The 17855-nt window shown below is 48.2% G+C and overlaps 1 protein-coding gene across 3 annotated transcripts in view; it reads right to left on the bottom strand.

Annotated features, from left to right (window-relative positions):
• ZDHHC14 (zDHHC palmitoyltransferase 14) overlaps positions 1-17855 on the bottom strand; it is a 288842-nt gene that overhangs the window by 11038 nt on the left and 259949 nt on the right. For all 3 annotated transcript variants that reach the window (XM_084777441.1, XM_084777439.1, XM_084777440.1), the window contains one exon: positions 11646-11748. In XM_084777441.1, the coding sequence (XP_084633567.1) occupies positions 11646-11748 (103 nt within the window). The remainder of the gene's footprint in view (positions 1-11645; positions 11749-17855) is intronic.

Here is a 17855-nt window from a genome sequence, read left to right as displayed (position 1 = left end):
TTCCCAAGTGATAAAATTGGATGCATGGGCCACTATACCTATCCTGAAATTCTTTTTTTAAAAGAAATCTAAGTAGAATATTAATTCATTGAAATTCGCATATCCCTGAACTTTGACTTAAATTCCCCTTAGGGTACCAATGACTGGCAGTGAATTCTCCCCTCACAGTAGATTTTCATAGTGGGAGGGAATATGAGGACGATGGCTGTGCGGACTGGAAGACTACAGAGAAAATCATACACACATCAGCCTTCCATGTTTCCTCACTGGGGTGCAACATAGCACAGAGTCTAAAGTAGGGACTCAGGTCAAAGTGTGTTCTCAGGCAACCTTCCCTCAGCATAAAGAATGCCCCACATTTCTTAATCTGTAAAATGGAGGAAATGTTAGTGCCAATCTCCCGGGGTTTGTGGAGGTCACGGGAGTCATCCCTGGCACAGCCCATAATGGTAGACACGTGATGCAGGTAGGCTGCATGAAAAGAGGCGAGTGGGCGAGAGCGCAGCTAAGTGGCAGTCTTGTCACACAGCTACGTGCACTGGCCTCAGTCTGGTTACCCTGGTACTCATAGCACAGGATAATGGAAACCATAATGATATGTTCTAGGGGCTTGGATGGTGTGTTATCTGTCTGCTTGTTTTGTCATTTTGATATAGTGAGGGCCATCTGGGAAGAGGCAATGTCAATAGAGAAAATGTCCTCCTCAGGTTGGTTTGTAGGCAAGTCTTCGGGGGGTGTTTTCTAGATTAATGATGTAGGAGGGCCCAGCCCACTGTGGGTGGTGCCATCGCCTGGGCAGGTGGTCCAGAGCTGTAGAAGAAAGCAGGCCAAGCAAGGGGAACAAGCTAGTCAGCAGTCAGCAGGATTCAGCGTCTGCTTCAGTTCCTCCCTCAGTTCCCAGCTTCCCTCAGTGGACTGTGACTCAGGGATACGTAAGCCAAACAACCCCTTTCCTCCCTAAGGTGCATTTTGGTCTTTTATCACATTCGATAGGATGCAAAATGAAGACAGACAGACAGTAAGCAGGCTGTAGAATGGAGCGATGACAGCATGGTGACACTGGAAGGGACCCTGAAGGACGGTCGTCTTTGAGTACCCTCTGTCCATCACTGCTAGAGTACCCAGTCCTCCCCACCCTGGAGGGTGAGGACTCCCATTGGCCACAAGCTTGGGCACAGGGCATTTTTCTCTTTGATCGAGGAGGCCTGGAACCCCAAGCCCATCATGAAGACCTAGTTCTGACCTCTGGGTTCACACAGACCAGCCTTATCTAAAGCCTTGCTAACATTCTCGCCAGTGGAGAGGACTCTTGTGACCAAAAAGACAGCTTCAGGCATAGAGCCACCCTGGGATCCTCTGAGCAGAGGCTCCTTGCTGAGGTCAAAAGGACACAGGGCTCCCAGCAAGCTAGACCTTCAGATCTGTCTGTCTGTGAGCCACTTAGCTCATGTGCAGGAATGATTTCTTTGCAGTCATACGCATGCCCAGAAGTTCTTAGGAAATAAGCAAAAGCTCCATATAAATAATTTATCAGATGTGATTAATTTTTCATGAATGCTAAATTTCATGATTAATAAAGTGGGCATGTTCACGGACTCATAGAAAGCAGGCATTTGCTAATTTTGATTTTCAAGTTCTCATATTTTAGAACTTGCATATTTTTTCCAAGTCCTTTTTTTTTTTTTTCATCCTGGAAAGTGCATAGGCACTTATTCATAGCTTCCAGTGGATTAAAAGCTCTCTTGGCCCATGGTCTAATTTGATCTTATCACAACCATTACTTCAAGGAGCCACAGTGCCAGGTCCTGCCACAAAGAAGACTTCTGTCTAGCTCCTGGTCTCAGGTTCAGGGTGGGTGGGGCTTTTGCTTACAGCTATGGCTAAAAGTAGAGAACAGAAGAATGGAAAAAGAGGGCAGCAGCTGACGGGTATATGATGACCTCTGCCCCTCCCCTCCCCCTCCCCCTGCCATCAATGAGTGAACCCCTGGGAGGGGCTAGTTCACCCCTGCTGAAGCTTAATAAGTACCTAATATGGGCTTTTTAATAAGTACCTACTATAAAAGGATGGAAAGATGAAATCGACAGGCTCTCTGCCAATCCTAAGTTGTGTGTGTGTGGGGGTGTATGTATGTGTGTGTATAATCACCATTTTCCCATTTTACAGCTTAAGAGCTGATGAGTCTTGGGGTACAGTGACTTTTCTAAGACACACCCCCCTAAAGCCCCAGAGCTCTGAGCTGGTTCTCAGATCCCACATCGTGCCATGTTGAGAGCACACGCCTGCCTGTCGGCAGAGCTTTCCCTTTGATTGTTTTTTAGAATCATTCTAGTTTGCTGCCCTTTCTAGCATCCATCCGCTTAGACCAAGAAACATGCCTGGCTTACTGGAGGCGGAGCTGGGGAAGGTGGGACAACAGAACAAATTCAGATTCCAAACACCTGCTAGTGTGCAAGGTAAGATCAGATTAGCAGCGCAGAGAAAGCCGTGCATGAGTCTTACTTTATTTTAAACGCTGCAGTAATGAACACATCTAGGGTAAATGATATGGTTCGCTCACATCTCTACTAATTCAAAGTGAATTGCTGCCAACCTCATTTCTTCACGAGCTAGGGGAAACCTTTCCGAGCTTTCCATCCAGGCACCTGCCATCTGCAGCCATCACAGGCAACCGCATCCCACAAGGCCAAACAAGCGCTCACTCACTGCAGCGCTTTCTGAGCTTCCACCAGCGAGCTGAGAGGCCGGGGCTCCGCAGCCTCCCCTCACATTCTGCTCCGAGCTGCTTCTTGGCTGACTCCACCTCTGCTGTTCTGTCCAGCCTTGGAGTCACCTGGTCTTGTGTAGTGTCTTCTCTGCTTGTCCTGGCTCCAATGTCAGCTCCCTCCCCTCTATGCACAGCCTGTGGCCTCCTGTCCTTATTTACTCCAGATGCAAATCTGAAGGCGCTACTTGTTGCATGGAGGCTCTCTAGCACCTCACTGCCCCACGTCATAGAGAGAACAGAATCTAAGCTGGTTAAAAGGCACTAAGACCCTTGCTCACTTCCTCTCCAGCCTGCTCCTCCCTCGATTCCCACCATGCCCTAAGACCATCTCTCTGCTCTGTAATCTCAGTATCTACAATAGTCCTTGCAAACCTAGCAGTGTCACCCAACGTATGCAGCTACTCTGGGCATCCCTCTCACTACAGTCTGAATGTCAAATGCCTCATGAAAGCCCATGTGTTGGAACTGGTCCCCAGGATTCTACCACTGGGAAGTGATGGGATTTTTAGGGTTAGAAGCATAGTGGGACATCTTTAGGTCACTGGGGGGTGTGTTCCGGAAGGGGACCATGAGATCCCAGCCTCTTCCCTTTCGCTTTTCCACCATGAAATGAGCAGCGGGCTCAGCCCTATGCTCTTTACCATTACTCCCAGGCCCTATTGCCAGAGACCTAAAAGCAGAATGCCCACAGACCAAAGACTGGAGCCTTTAAAACCGCGAGCCAAGACACCTTTTTTTCGCTACAGGTTAATGATCTCGGATATTTTGTTATAGTGATGAAACACTGACAAATACCTCCTCACCTTGGTGTCTAATTTTCTGTCATCTGTTTTTTAATATTTAGCTCATTTATTTAATATTCCTGCTCCTCTAGGAAGCTTTTCCTGAAACCTTAGTGCTCCCATTTTTTGAGGTCCTCCACCATCCACCGTTGCTTGATTTATCCTAGCACATTTTGTTTAACTCCCCCAACATATTAAAACTTTTTCAAGGGAAAAGATTTTTTTCTTTGTTTCAGAACAGAACAAGATAAAACAAGCACAAATTGTTCTACATAATCCAAACTTCTGGAGTGTGTTAAGAGGATTTGCAGGCTACAGTGATGGCTTTCAATCTTGGCTGATTTTTAAGATCACCGGTAAAGAAGATATATATGTTATCAAGGAGAAAAGTAATTACCAATCTCACCTAGCTACGAACCCTGCGAGATATGCCCACTAGTGCAACAGTGCTACAGATGTTATTGGTGATATTATATATAATATTATGTGGGTAAGCAACTCCTTTGTTATTATATCTAAGGCCAACTTCGTGAGATGAAATCCATAACTACTGAGACTAGATAACTTATGGGCCTAGGGGAAAACATGTTGTTTTGCTAAAAGAACATAGAACTAAAACCATTCCTAATTGGCATATTGCTATGCCCATAGACTAGTGCATCACTCAACCTCATTGCAGAAGCCTCTTCTCGCAGTAGGTGGTAATTAACACAGAGACCCACAACTGAATAATATGCAGAATGAGATTCATGCAAGCTCTGGCATCTATGCAGAAGAGGATGCAGAAAGATCGTAAGAGCCAAAGGTGATTTCAAAGGAACAGGCACAAGAAGGCTGATGCACACATAAAGTCAGTGAGACTGTGGCAGCATGCACAAGACCTGCACAAGCAATTGCCGGGGGAAAAAAAATCTCAGTACAGAGAAGGGAACGTGGGGTAAATCCAATTTCTAGCCAGAAATCTATCTGTTGGAAAAGGAAAAATGAATTTTCTACAATGATGTGGCACTGGGAATGTCAACCACACTCCAGGGCAGAATCTATGCTCAGGAGCAGTTAACCAACATGAAACAGACTCCCGTGTGTGTGTGTGTGTGTGTGTGTGTGTGTGTTTTAGGGTTTTCTTATTCCTTTCTTTCTTCTTTTCTTTTCTTTTCTTTTCTTTTCTTTTCTTTTCTTTTCTTTTCTTTTCTTTTGAGAAAGAACATGAAATGAGGTGGGTAAGGAGATTGGGGAGAATCTGAGAGGAGTTAGGGGAGGGGAAATAATATAATAAAAATAAATCACATGAAATATTAATAGTTAAATATATGAAGCAGTCACCTCTGGGACCATAACAAACCCCACATTTGGACCTTCTCCTGGGGTTCTGACTAACTGGAAGTCTGGTGAGTTCCAGGCTGATAGGGTATACTGGATCAGACTAAATTGGCTTTTCAGTTCCCCAGCGGTAAAGGCCAGGTCAAAAAGAGCATCACTGACAGACACTGAGGACATTCCCCCGACCCCACCCCCCAGCTCCCAGAGTCACACATTATATGATAGACTGGCCTTGAACTCAAGAGTTCCCTGCCCCAACCTCCTGAGTATCAAGATTACAGAAATGTTGTACCATGTCTCCCTCAGGCAATGACTCCTCTCCCACTGCCCACCAAGTGGTGAGGATTAAACCTAGGATCCCATGTATCCTAGGCAAGCATTCTACTCCTAAACTCTATGTGTCCTCAAGAGCTTTTAAAATAGAAACACGTGTATAGTGGGGAGCCCTGGTGCCTTGCACCACTACCTACATGACTCTGGGCTGTGTGATGACTAACTTTCACTGTCAGATTCACTGGATGTAGACGTACCTATGAGATTGCAGTACACACATATTGTATGTCTGTGGATGTTTTGAGAATACTAATGGAGAGGGGGGGGGGAGAAGGAGAGGGAGAGAGAGAATACTAATGGAGAGAGAGAGAGGGAGGGAGAGAGAGAGAGAGAGAGAGAGAGAGAGAGAGAGAGAGAGAGAGAGGCGTACCCAGAATGTGGGCAGCACCAAACATGGGCTCTGGGGGGTCTGCATGGAACAGAATAGAAAAGTGAAAGCCAGCAGAGTAGGGGCTTTCCCCCAGGATATGAACTTCCTGCCCCACACACCTTTTCTGTCAGGATGCTGAACCCACTGATGCCAGGAGCAAACAAAACAAAACAAACAAAAACAAAACCCCAATTCCTCCCTTAGGTTATTTCTGTCAAGTGTTTTGACCACCAGATCAGAAAGTAACAAATACAAGCAAGTTACTCAAGATTTTTTTTCCTCAGTTTTGTCCTATGTAAAATGGTGCCATAATTACTTTCCTATTGCTGTGATAAAACACCATGGTCAGGGTCATTTATAGAACGAAGGGTTTATTTTGGCTTAGGGTTAATAATGGTAGGACAGAGGCAGTAGATGGGTGGGCATGGTGGAGGACGGGGATGGGGAGGAGGAGGAGGAGGGAAGGGAGAGAATCCATCCATTGGGAATGGTGTGAGGCCTTTTAAAAGCTCTAAGCCCTTCCCAGGTTACACGCACCAGCAAGGAAGGCCACACTTCCTAGACTTCCCCAAACAGTTCCACTGATTAGGAACCAAGTGTTCAAATGTATGATCCTATGGGGAACATTCTCATTCAAATCACCACAAATGGGGTGTTGTAATGAGACTGGAACAAGATGGTCCTTGCAAATAACAACACAAGTTATTAAGAGAGAAGCCTCAGTCTAGCACCACTTAATGTAGTGCTGGTCTGTACCAAATAAACTTGGCTTTGCTTCAGATGGCTTGAAGTTCACTTTGTGACTCTCACTAACTCAACATGCAAGGATTTGCATGTTTGTTTCGCATTGAGGATTAGGACAGAAGATATCTTCTATATTGATTGTGAGTGCTAACCATATAAAATAAATACACAAAAGGGAAATGATGGGTGTCTTGGCAAACACCTGGGCCAGCTACTCTTAGTGATGGAGCTGTTGCCAAAGAACAAAGGGCAGATGGCTGCTGGCTCGGGCTGTGTTAGACACCAGACAACTTGGGAGCTGTTAATGTCTGCTGGCCATGCCCTGTAGGTCCTGTTGGGCCGTGTGTGTGTGTGTGTGTGTGTGTGTGTGTGTGTGAGAGAGAGAGATGGGGGAGGGAGAGAGATGGTTGTAGTTGGGATGTTTGTTATAGGCAGTATAAAGAAGTCAAAGGAAAGAAATCTAATAGCTCCAAAGAGTTAATTTTGTTGTCACTCTTGATACACCATAGCTAATTCTTCCATACCTTGGCAGCTCTAGGAAGTTGCTGGGTGTGTACATTTGATGCTGATGCTAGTCTATGGGATAGAAAGCAAAGCAAACAGTAGAGGACGCATGACCCCTGATGGAGTCTCTTGGCTAGAGGTTCCCGCTCTCTGCTAGGAGAGTTATATGCCTTTTAGAAAAAAAAAATATAAACAAATACCAAAAGGCTGGGAAGATAGCTCAATGGGTAAGGCACTTCCCATCTGAGTGTGAGGACGTAGGTTGGCCATGGTGGTGCGTGTCTGAAAGCAGGACCAAGATGGAAGGCAGAGATAGAATAATCACCAGAAGATGACGGGCCAGCTGGCCTGGCATGCACAACAGTGAACAATAAGAGCCACAATCTCAAACAAGATGGAGCCTATGAACTGAGGCCTCTCCTGATGTTTACATGTGTGCTGTGGCATGTGGGCACCTGCATTCACACATGTGAACACACATAAACAAACACACATTATCTCACATAGAGAGATTAAAACAAAGACACCCCTCCCCCCAAAAAAAATCCCAACCTGCCTCTCAGGTTGTGTTTTTTTTTAAAGTGACTTAAAGTTAATATTTTATTCATTAGTGTGCGTAGGTATGTGCATGCCGCAGCATGTGTATGGAGGTCAGAGGAGAACTTGGCAGAGCTGGTTTTCTCTTTGTAGCTTTATGTGTGTTCTGGGGATCAAGTTCAGGGCACCAGGCTTGTACTGGATGGAAAGTGACTTTGCCCACTGATCCATCTGGCCATTCCCCCCTCACCGTGTGCTTTTTAGTTGCTCCGAATCTTTATCTACATCTCTTTCCTTCCACATTTACAAAGTATTGTAATTTTCTACTAGTTTTTGACATGTTCAATCCTCCAGTCATCTCATCTTTCAACTCTTTTCAGAATAGACTAGTACTGACGTAAGACAGACAGCAGCAGTGGGTGAGACGCGCACATCTCTGCAAAGACACCCACGGCTGATACCGACCAAGACACAGAAACTCGGAACAGACTCATTTAGGCACAGAGCAAATAACTGTCTACAAAAGTAAACTCAAGGCTAGAAGCCTCACTGTGAATTCCCCATATCGCCGAAAAAGAGGACATCCATTTTCAGAACTTACTCAGCGAAAGACAAGAGGACATATTTCTGAAGGCCAGCATCACCCAGATACCAACACCAAAAGTGTTACAGAAAAAGGAAACTACAGACCAAATCTCTCAACAGAGACATTAACTGCCACAGCAGAATGCCAGCAAAGTAAAAAAAAACCCAGCAACATAAAAAGATAATTTCACATCATGACCAAGTGAGACTTACCCCAGAAATATAAGAAACACAAGACAAATGAAGAGAGAAATACAGTGTGACCTTCAGGGGAGCATGGCTTGTTAGACCAGCCTTCAGGATGGCCCCATCTCCAGAAAGTATGGACACACTTAGTTTGGGAATTATGGGCCATGATGGGTTGGAGGAGGAAAATCTGAAAGCATGGCCCACCCTCTTCTAGGTGGGGCTATTGGGGCCTGTGAGCTGTGCGATCCGGGGGATCTTTCCCAGAGCAAAAGTAAGGTCCAGCTGTGTCCAAACCCTGGAAAACCTCACCTTGAGACCAGCAGGAATAAAGATTGCTCCCTCTCTGTCCTGGGTCTGCATGCCCTGGTGCACATAGCCCCATCTCAGCCGCCCTTGAGGTAGTCACATAGTCTAGTGGCCAGGTTTCAGGTAAAACTTCCTATTTCCTTATAAGGGCAAATCCAGCGAGCACCTGGAATTCCTCTCCATGCAAATGAAGCACTCCCAGCACCTCAGCCCCAGCCAGTGATGTCACCCTGAAAACCCCTACCCACATCCCCAAGGTGTATATAGCTTTTATGCCCCCCAATAAAGGGGAGCTATCTCACTGAAAACCATCTCAGAGAAGGCTTTCTCTCCCCTGCCCCATCCCCCGTTCGTTCGCTTCTGGACTGAGTTCCTTCTGACCCACCCACCTGGCTCAGCTCTACTCCTTCAAGTCCAGCTTTGGTGTGCAAAGGTGCCTGGACACCCGGAGGGCAGAAGTGAACCCTGGCCGGCACGGGGCTATCCTATGTGTTGGGGCTGTGACGGTCAAAGTTCAGACTCCCAGCTGCTCAGAGCTTCAAGGGGCTTTGGCTACAGGAAGGCACAGCTCTTCTTTTGAAGAAGCATGCCGAGGACCAGATGTGGAGCGTGAGCTGCTGATGGTTAGGGGGCCAACTGGGAGGAAGCCAACTCTCATACTCATCACTCACACTCTCTCTTGCCCACCTGTTCAAAAGGCTGTAACTGCGCCGGACCCTGCCACCCGTGAACCTCAGGCAGGGCACAGTATGCGCGGATCCTTACATGGTACTTGCCTCGTGTCAGCCAAGATTTAAATGCTCTCCCCTACCCCCCTCCCCCGTTTTAACTTCATAGAAGCCCTACCAGATAAATACATTAATATTCCCATTTTTATGGATTAAAAACAGGGCCAGGGACAGGCTGTGAAACCTGCCAAGCTCATTTAGCTGTACAGGGTGGTAGTTTGGTCTCTGCAACTATTTCTCCCTCCCTCCTTCCTTCCTCTTTGTTCCTGAGGGCTGTCTTCCACTCCACTAAAGGTTAGCACCCTGGCCTCCCAGAGCCTGCTGCGGGCTGACACTACAGCACCCCCATGTGGTAGAGAAGCTCCTATGACAGACTGAAGTGCTTTGGCTCTGGGATGGCCACAGGGTTCTGTGCTGTTAAGGGTTGGCTGTGAAATTCCGGTCCCAAGCCCATGGGTTGTGCACTTGGTCCATGGCTGGTGGTGGGAGGTTCTGGGGCCTTTAGGAGGAGAAAGCAGGTCACTTGGGTGTTTGTACAAAGAGGGTGTCTCTTTCCTACCCGTTCTCCTTCATCACCCCTTCCCTAGGAAGTGAAGAACGCGCTCTACACATGCCTCTGCCGCCATTACATCCCACCACACATCTGGCACTGTCAGGACCTGCCTAAGCGCAAGGTGCCAGGTCACCGTCCGCGGAACCATCTGAATCCTGAGCCCAGATAAACATCTCTTTCCTGAAATTGTTCTCTTCAGCTGTTTCGGTCAATATAATATAAAAGCAAGCAATCTATGTCCCACTACTGAGTCCAGAGTAGCTCACGGCACCTTTAAGACAGCCTTCATTTAGTTTTTAAGTCTAGAGACCACGCGGAGCACTCTGGACTCGGTTGCTAGGGGAGTCTCACGGAGACGAAGGCCAGGCCCAGGCCGTTGTTGTCTGTAAGGACACTGCTATCTGATGACAGTTCCTAACGCTGCCTTCATGGACTTGCTTCCGTGTTGTGATGATCACCAACACTTGAATGTGAGGGACTGAGCATTATAAACAAACTTTCTAGGCTTCGAGTTGAGCACTCAGCGCACAGCGTGAACCTTGAGGGAAGTGATGGACGAATGAGTGGAGTATGCATGTATACATATCAGCATGTGGACCAGTCATGTGCAATTGGACATGGGTGGAAATTCTGGTATACTCCCTTTACAGCTAAAAAATTTTTTTTTGAGTGATAATTTCCCACTGTTGGTTTAGGATTAAATGAGATCGTTAAGTGTCTTAGACATCTGTTGCCTAATAAATTGAATACCCTCCCTTTTGTGAGCATAAATTCTACTCTGTGCTTGCTTTCTCTTTGAGAAAATATGGTAAGAGCCCTTCAGGGGTTCTTGTGTGGGCATTTGTGGATGCTCGTGGAGAAGAGTGGCAAGGACTGTGTTATGCCCATATTGCTTTTAAGGGGACCCGTTAGCTAGCAAAGCAACAGAACACAGCCAGCAAACAGCGAGCCCAAACATGCTTGGGCAGGGGGATGGGGCCATGAGTGACCATGGAATGGGATAATTTTCTGGCTCCGGGTCTTAGAGACAATCTGCAGCCAACCTTCACCTCACAGCTCTCTATGTTCACCAGCAAGATTTCCCCAAGTCTACCTTCAAGCCAGTTCCTCTGGGTGACATGGAAACCCCATGTAGGAGACTCAACTGTATAAACAGCCAATAGCAGACTGGGTAGGGACATGAATGGGGAGCCATTGCCTTCCAAATAGCTTAGGAGGTGCAGGCTCTGAGGGTCAGGGCCAACAAGCTATGGTTGCAGATGCCCATGGAAAGACACTTCCTGCCCTTCCCCCCACCTCCACCTCCAGTGTGCATACTGCATGCATACTCTGAAGAGGTATGCTGGCAGTCTGGTTTACACTGTAAATAAAGGAGCACCTGGCCCGAGGATTGCATAGAGGGGCTGTAGGCAGGTCTAAGACTCAGGGCGGAAGTACGGAGAAGTGTGGTGCTGTCCACTGCCCACTTACAGAAGCAGGGTACATTATTATAGTAGCAGCCCCCACTGGACACGGAGAAACCCAGGACACGGACACCATCAAGAAAGTCTAGCCGTGGTGGTAAGGTAGACCCTGGCTTTAACACCTCCCTGATTTTGTAGAAAGGGCTTCCTTTAATGTGACATAAGCTATCGGAGCAAAGAGATGGTGTGTGTGTTTGTGTGTGTGTGTGTGTGTGTGTGTGTGTGTGTGTGTGTGTGTGTGTGTGTGTGTTAAGCCAGCCAGACTAGATGGCAGGGTCCCTCCCTGAATACTATCCAACTTGGTCATGTCATTTCCCCCATTGCTAGCATGTCAGCCACATGGATGTTCCAGATGTCCTGTCTACTAAGGCATTTTTTGCCCAGACATATGTTATTGGGTTAGAGGGCATATCAGAAGAGAAGGCATCACAGGGAACAGTGGCCCTGATGCAGGCAGTCCCTACCATGTCACTCTGCGACTGCGTGGCCCCGTACATGGTGATCCCATTTGATGGTGGTGCTGGCTGTGGCGTGTCAGGCTGGATGTAGCCTCTTCTGTCGATTAGGCTGCAGAGATACAAACAGAGGAAAGAGAGAGTGAGGGAAAAAAAAATCAAAGAAGATAGTAACATGATTTAAAAATCTAGCCCTGGGATCCTTCCATGATGGATAACCTTGATCTAGAATCATCTGGGAGATAAGCCTCTGGGCATGTCTGTTGGGGGATTTGTCTTGATTAGGTTAATTGAGGTTAATTCTTCAACTGTGGGTGGCACCATTCCCTAGGCTGTAAAGGAGAAAGTGAACTGAGTGTGAGCATTCACTGTTCTGTTTTCTGTGTATACACTGTGGTGAGCTGTGTTGAGCTCCTCCTGTCTTGACTTCCCTGTCATGAAGTACCCTTGAGCCCTGAGCCAAAACAAACCATTCCTACATTAAGTTGTTTTTATTAGGGTGCTTTATCACAGAAACAGGAAAAGAGATGAAAACAGGCTTTTTCTGTGATGGACCCACCTCAGTATCTCAGAATATTCCATATGTATCCTTACTTAAGGGTACTGAGAATCAAACCTGTGTATGCTAGACAGATGCTCTAATACTGAGGTAGATCCCCACCTGTCACTTCCACTTTTAAAGAGGCCCCATGGCACTGGTTGCTCCACTTTTCAGTCTAAATGGTTGTCACCTACTATAGACCCCAGTGGCTTCCTCTTAGTCACTTCCCACTGCCACAATAGTTCATCTTCCTCTCCAGCTTCAGTCCCACACTAATTCAGAAATGTGTTCCGGGTGTCCTCACCACCCTAGTGCACTGCAGGAGGCCAGAGCGGGCCACACCTGCACGCACTCTGCTTTGCTCCTTGACTCTGTATTTATTTTCAAACCATCCCCACCAAAGCCACATTCTCTCCCACTCCTCTGTCCGCTGACGTTGGCCTTGAAGAGGAAGACACTGGCTGAGTTGTGCCAGTCCCCCAACCTATGAATGTGACCTTCTCTGTAGCCCACGGCTACTTTGCAAAGGCTCACGGGAAGATGGGTTTCTAAGCAACCGTGAAGGAAGGGTCTCAGCCCACGGTGACTGGTGTCCTTAAAGAGGAGAAGACAGATGGCAGTACCGTGTGGAGACACAGGAAGTAGACCACGGAACACAGACACACATGCTAGAACATAGAAGCCACACTCCAAGGACAGCTGGCCACCACCAGAGGCTGGCAGGAGCAAGGATGGACTTCCTCCTTTGAGTGCTTAGAGGGAGCATGGCTTGATTGCTGCTGCCTTCCTTTCAGACTTCTAGTCTCAGGCTGGGAGAACTGTGTGTAATTTTAGGCCCTCCCCCATTACGGCACTTTGTCAGAGCAGGACAGTACTACACAGGCAGCATCCGGGGACTTGGCTTCAGAGAAGGCCTGAACAGGGTGCCTGGCTACAGGTTAGGTCTGCGGTAACAGGTATCCCTGACCACGTGGAGAACAGCTCCGCCTGGACCAGGGAACTTGCCACGGGAGGTTCTTAGATGGGCACTGGATGGGCACTTAACTACAAGCTGTTAAGATGAAATAAACCCTTTCCTCTCCGTGTTGCTTTTGGTCATGGTGTTCTGTCACAGCAGTAGACGCCCCAACTAAGACAGGCCCCCTCATACCTTACCCATTTCCTCAGTCTCTTGCTCGCTCTTCCCCAGCCCCATCCTGCACATTAGTGCTCTTGGCTTCTCTTGATTAGCTAGACTACCCCCCCGCCCTCATCATAGGGCCCCCATGCACGCCGCCTCTTCTGTCTATCAAAACTCTCTCTCTTCCCTGAATGCCTTCCTTCTAACTCCTACTCATTTGTAGACGAGATCAAAATGTCACTGTATACTACCCGTCCCTGGCCATGTGGCATACAAGATGGCACCTCTCTCTTGAGTACACCACACCAAGCATAGCACTTACCCATCACATTACTCAGTGGTGTCCAGATGGGTTCCTTACTCCCTACTCCAAGTTTAAGCCATGGACCTGGCCATTCCTCTGTCAGACTTGCATGATAGCCCCCATGCCCCTGAGGCCACTCCCAGTATCCCCCTCTACTTATGATGACAGTGTGCAGGGATCATGATGTGGGGGCTTTTGTGCTTCCTGTCAGGGCACAAAGACACACCTCCGTACTCACAAACACACTGGGGTACATTTTATAACATGTGAGAGGCAACTGAAGCCAAGTCTGAGGTGGGTGGCACTGATTGGCAGGATGGCCTGATAGGAGAAGGTCCTGCTGCATGAGGGCAGAACAGAGATGAACACCTCACACACAGAGAGAGGAGCCTAGTCCTTTTTCTGTGGACTCATCAGAGTCTGCAAGTTGACTCAATGGGGGTGGGGTGTAAGGGGGTGGGGTGTAAGGGGGTGGGGTGTAAGGGGGTGGAGGTGTAAGGGGGTGGGTGTAAGGGGGTGGGGTGTAAGGGGGTGGGGTGTAAGGGGTGGGGTGTAAGGGGGTGGGGTGCAAGGGGGTGGGGTGTAAGGGGGTGGGGTGTAAGGGGTGGGGTGTAAGGGGGTGGGGTGCAAGGGGGTGGGGTGTAAGGGGGTGGGGCGTAAGGGGGTGGGGTGTAAGGGGTGGGGTGTAAGGGGGTGGGGTGTAAGGGGGTGGGGCGTAAGGGGGTGGGGTGCAAGGGGGTGGGGTGTAAGGGGGTGGGGTGTAAGGGGGTGAGGTGCAAGGGGGTGGGGTGTAAGGGGGTGGGGTGTAAGAGGGTGGGGGTCATTCTAGCCAGCATCTCGGGTCCCCACAAGTAAAATGAAACACAGCTCAGTGTGCCAATCTCAGAACCTGCAGCTAACCTCTAACCAGGGACTATCAGGTCCCTGTCACCAACCTGGGGCGTCCTTTGGCTTCTCTCTGCTCATCCTACACATGAGCCCCTGCTCCTTCTCTGGACCTCAGATGGTTTCTTGACTGGAGCTAGCTCAGGGCTCGCTACCTGACCAAGTAAACGCTGGGTCAGTACATCGCACTTTACCTTTTTGTAAGCAATTCAGGCAGTGCTACGGGGAGGACCGTTCTTGAGAAGTGTCCCTTCCAAAGGACTTGGATCTTAAGGACTGTGGCCCCAGGCCAGACAAAACACTGCCTTAAGTTAGGGTCACTATTGCTGTGATGAAACACCATGACCAAAGCAACCTGATGGACATCATCCAAGGAGGTCAGGGCAGGAACTCAAACAGGACAGGAACCTGGAGCTGGATGCAGAGTCCATAGAAGGTGCTGCTTACTGGCTTGCTCCCCATGGCTTGCTCAGCCTGCTTTCTTATAGAACCCAGGACCACCAGCCCAGGAATAGCCCCACTCCAATGAGCTGGGCCCTTCCCCAGTCATTAATCTTTAAAAAAGCCCTACAGGTTTGCCTATAGCCAGATCTTAAGAGTGAGGCTCCCTCCTCTCTGATGACTCTAGCAGTGTGAAGCTGACATAAAACTAACCGGTACAACTGACCGCTTGTCAACTTGACACATAAATGCATCAGTTTTCAATTAGAACATTTCCTTTCTCATTTATCCTCAAGATGACATAATAATATTAATATCACAATATCAAACATAAGCAACTTTAAAGGCCCCACAGCCCTTACAAATTCAAACACATTAAAACCAGTCTCTTAAAAAAAAAAACCTCTAATTTCTTTAAAAATATGAAATCTCTTTTAAAAGCTCAAAGTCTTTCAGCTGTGGCCTCTTGTAGAAATAAAATACCTTCTCACTTCAAGAGGGAAGAACCACGGCACAGTCACAGTCTGAACAAAGCAGAACCAGACTCCAACTGCATAAATAATTCAATGTCCAGTGTCTGGGACTCATGCATGATCTTCTGGGCTCCTCCAAGGGCCGTGGGTCAGTTCTCCAGCTCCGCCCTCTGTAGCACACGCAGCCTGTCTTCTGGGCTCTAGCTGGCCCCACTCCACAGCTGCTGCTGTTCCTGGTGGTCACATCCAATGGTCCTGGCATCTCCAAAATGCTGGGGTCTTCTGCTGCAGCTGGGCTGCACTTTGACCAATGGCTTCTCACAGGCTCCCTTCATGGTGCCAAGACTCAACTTCTCTTCATGGCCCCTTCAGTCCTGGGGCTTCAACTGCTGCTGAGGCTGCACCTTCACCCAATGGCCTCTCCTGGCTTCTCACAGTGCCAAGCCTCAGCTGCTCTTCATGCCCCCTTCATGCATCCAAAACCAGTACCACCTGGGTGACTCTTCCTTTGGCTGCCAGTGGGTGAGGTACAACCTTGTCTCCCTCTGGAACAGAGCTTGTATGTGCTGGCTCTGAGGAAACACTTCTCAGACGACTTCACCCCAGGGATGCTGTCTTTTCTTATACTTTTGGTTGTGAGCCTAGCCTTTAATGGCTGAGCTCTCTCTCTCCAGCTGTGGTCTTTTCTTAATCACTGATAATTCCCCAGCTCCAGCTGCCCAGCTCTGAGATCCCATCAAAACAAAGGCTGCATTTCACTAGTTCTGCTTTCTTGTTAATCACAGCTGATTCTTCAGCCCCAGCCAACCAGAGCCACAGGATCTTAATTCAAAATATCAAATGGCCCTGGCTGAGTCTTTCAACTTCCTCTGCAATTTCACAAGCCAGGCCTCCATCGGCTGTAGTGCCTTCAACATCCCTGTCTTCCAAGCTCCTACAGAATCGCTCATCAAGCACTAAACTCTCAATGGTCCTTCTTGCAATAAAATTCCAAAGTCCTTCCACAGTCCTCCCTAACAACGCAGTCAGGTCTATCACAGCAATAGACCTGGTACCGATCTGTCTTAGTTTGGGTTACCATTTGCTGTGATAAAACACCATGGCCAAAGAAACTAGGGGAAGGAAAGCGCTTATTGTGTTTATGCTTCCACACCACTGTTCATCATCAAAGGAAGTCAGGACAGGAACTCAAACAGGGCAGCAACCTAGAGGCAGGAGCTGATGCAGAGGCCATGGAGAGTGCTGCTTACTGGCTTGCACCCCATGGCTTGCTCAGCCTGCTTTGCTATAGAACCCTGCCCCAGGACCACCAGCCCAGGGATGGCACCTCCCACCATGGACTGGGCCCTCCTCTGTCAATCACTAATTAAGAAAATGCCCCACAGGCTTGCCTACAGCCTGATCTCATGGAGGCATTTTCTTAGATGAGGCTCTCTTCTCTCATGACTTTTGCTTGTGTCAAGCTGACATAAAACTGGCTGGTAGAAACACCAAGTCAGTGTAGGTATAAGGGGAGGCCATTTTGGTCAGGACAAGTTTTGCCTTGTGAGTACACAGAGTGGGGCCACATGTAAATCCAGTACCTAGGAACAGGAAGGAAGAGATGTGGGCAGAATGCAGGAGTTTTCTGGCTTTTGTTTGTTTTGTTTTGTTTCTCCTGGACTCCAGTGTGTTTTCTGGCGAAGAGAAGGATGGTTTGGGTCTTTGTTCTGCTCCTCCAGTGCCTCTCCATCACCTACCCTAGGCCCAGGAACATGCTCCTCACAGAAGACAATCTAAGATGGTGGGAAATGCATAGCTTTCCAAGAGATTTCCTGACCTAAAGATCTCCAAGAAGGCGACCTGCAGGGGCATCTGGAGCTCTTCACGAGGGGCTGGTACCCACCAGACAAGCCTGACCCTCATCTCTCAGGCAATCCCTTTCTCTGGTGTTGTTTGTCCCCATCTTTCTGCACCCCAAGAGGAGCCCCTAGGGAGTAGATGGTTCCCCAGAGGCCTCCAGTTCAAGAGGAGAAAGTCATACTGCACTCCTAGCACTCCTCAGTGAGAGGTTGGGAGAGGACCCGTGTCTACTTACCCAGTGTTTGTGCCATGACATAGCTGCCTGGCTCTGTGTCTGAAGGGCCTTGGACACACATCAGGGCCATCCACTCCCATGCCACTAACCTTAGTATCTAAGAGGGTTATCTGAGGCTGACAGAAGCATGAAGTGTGCAGCCCACAAACACACTTCAGTGAGATCTACACCCACGAGGGGACCCCCTTCTTGACTATGCGGCCACCTTGGTGGCTTCTCTTTGTTTTACACATTTGAGACTGGATGGAGGAGGTTTGATGAATCAGTTAGAAACTCACTCAAGCACTTGCTGTGGATACCTGCTCAATCAGCATTTGTAGATGACAGATTAGTTTTTAAGAAACATGCTACTCTGGCATAAAGCACAATGATCTGAAT

Source organism: Acomys minous (genome assembly GCF_964271855.1).
Source record: "Acomys minous genome assembly, chromosome: 3".
Taxonomy (NCBI): domain Eukaryota; kingdom Metazoa; phylum Chordata; class Mammalia; order Rodentia; family Muridae; genus Acomys; species Acomys minous.
This window is presented reverse-complemented; position numbering and strand designations above follow the sequence as displayed.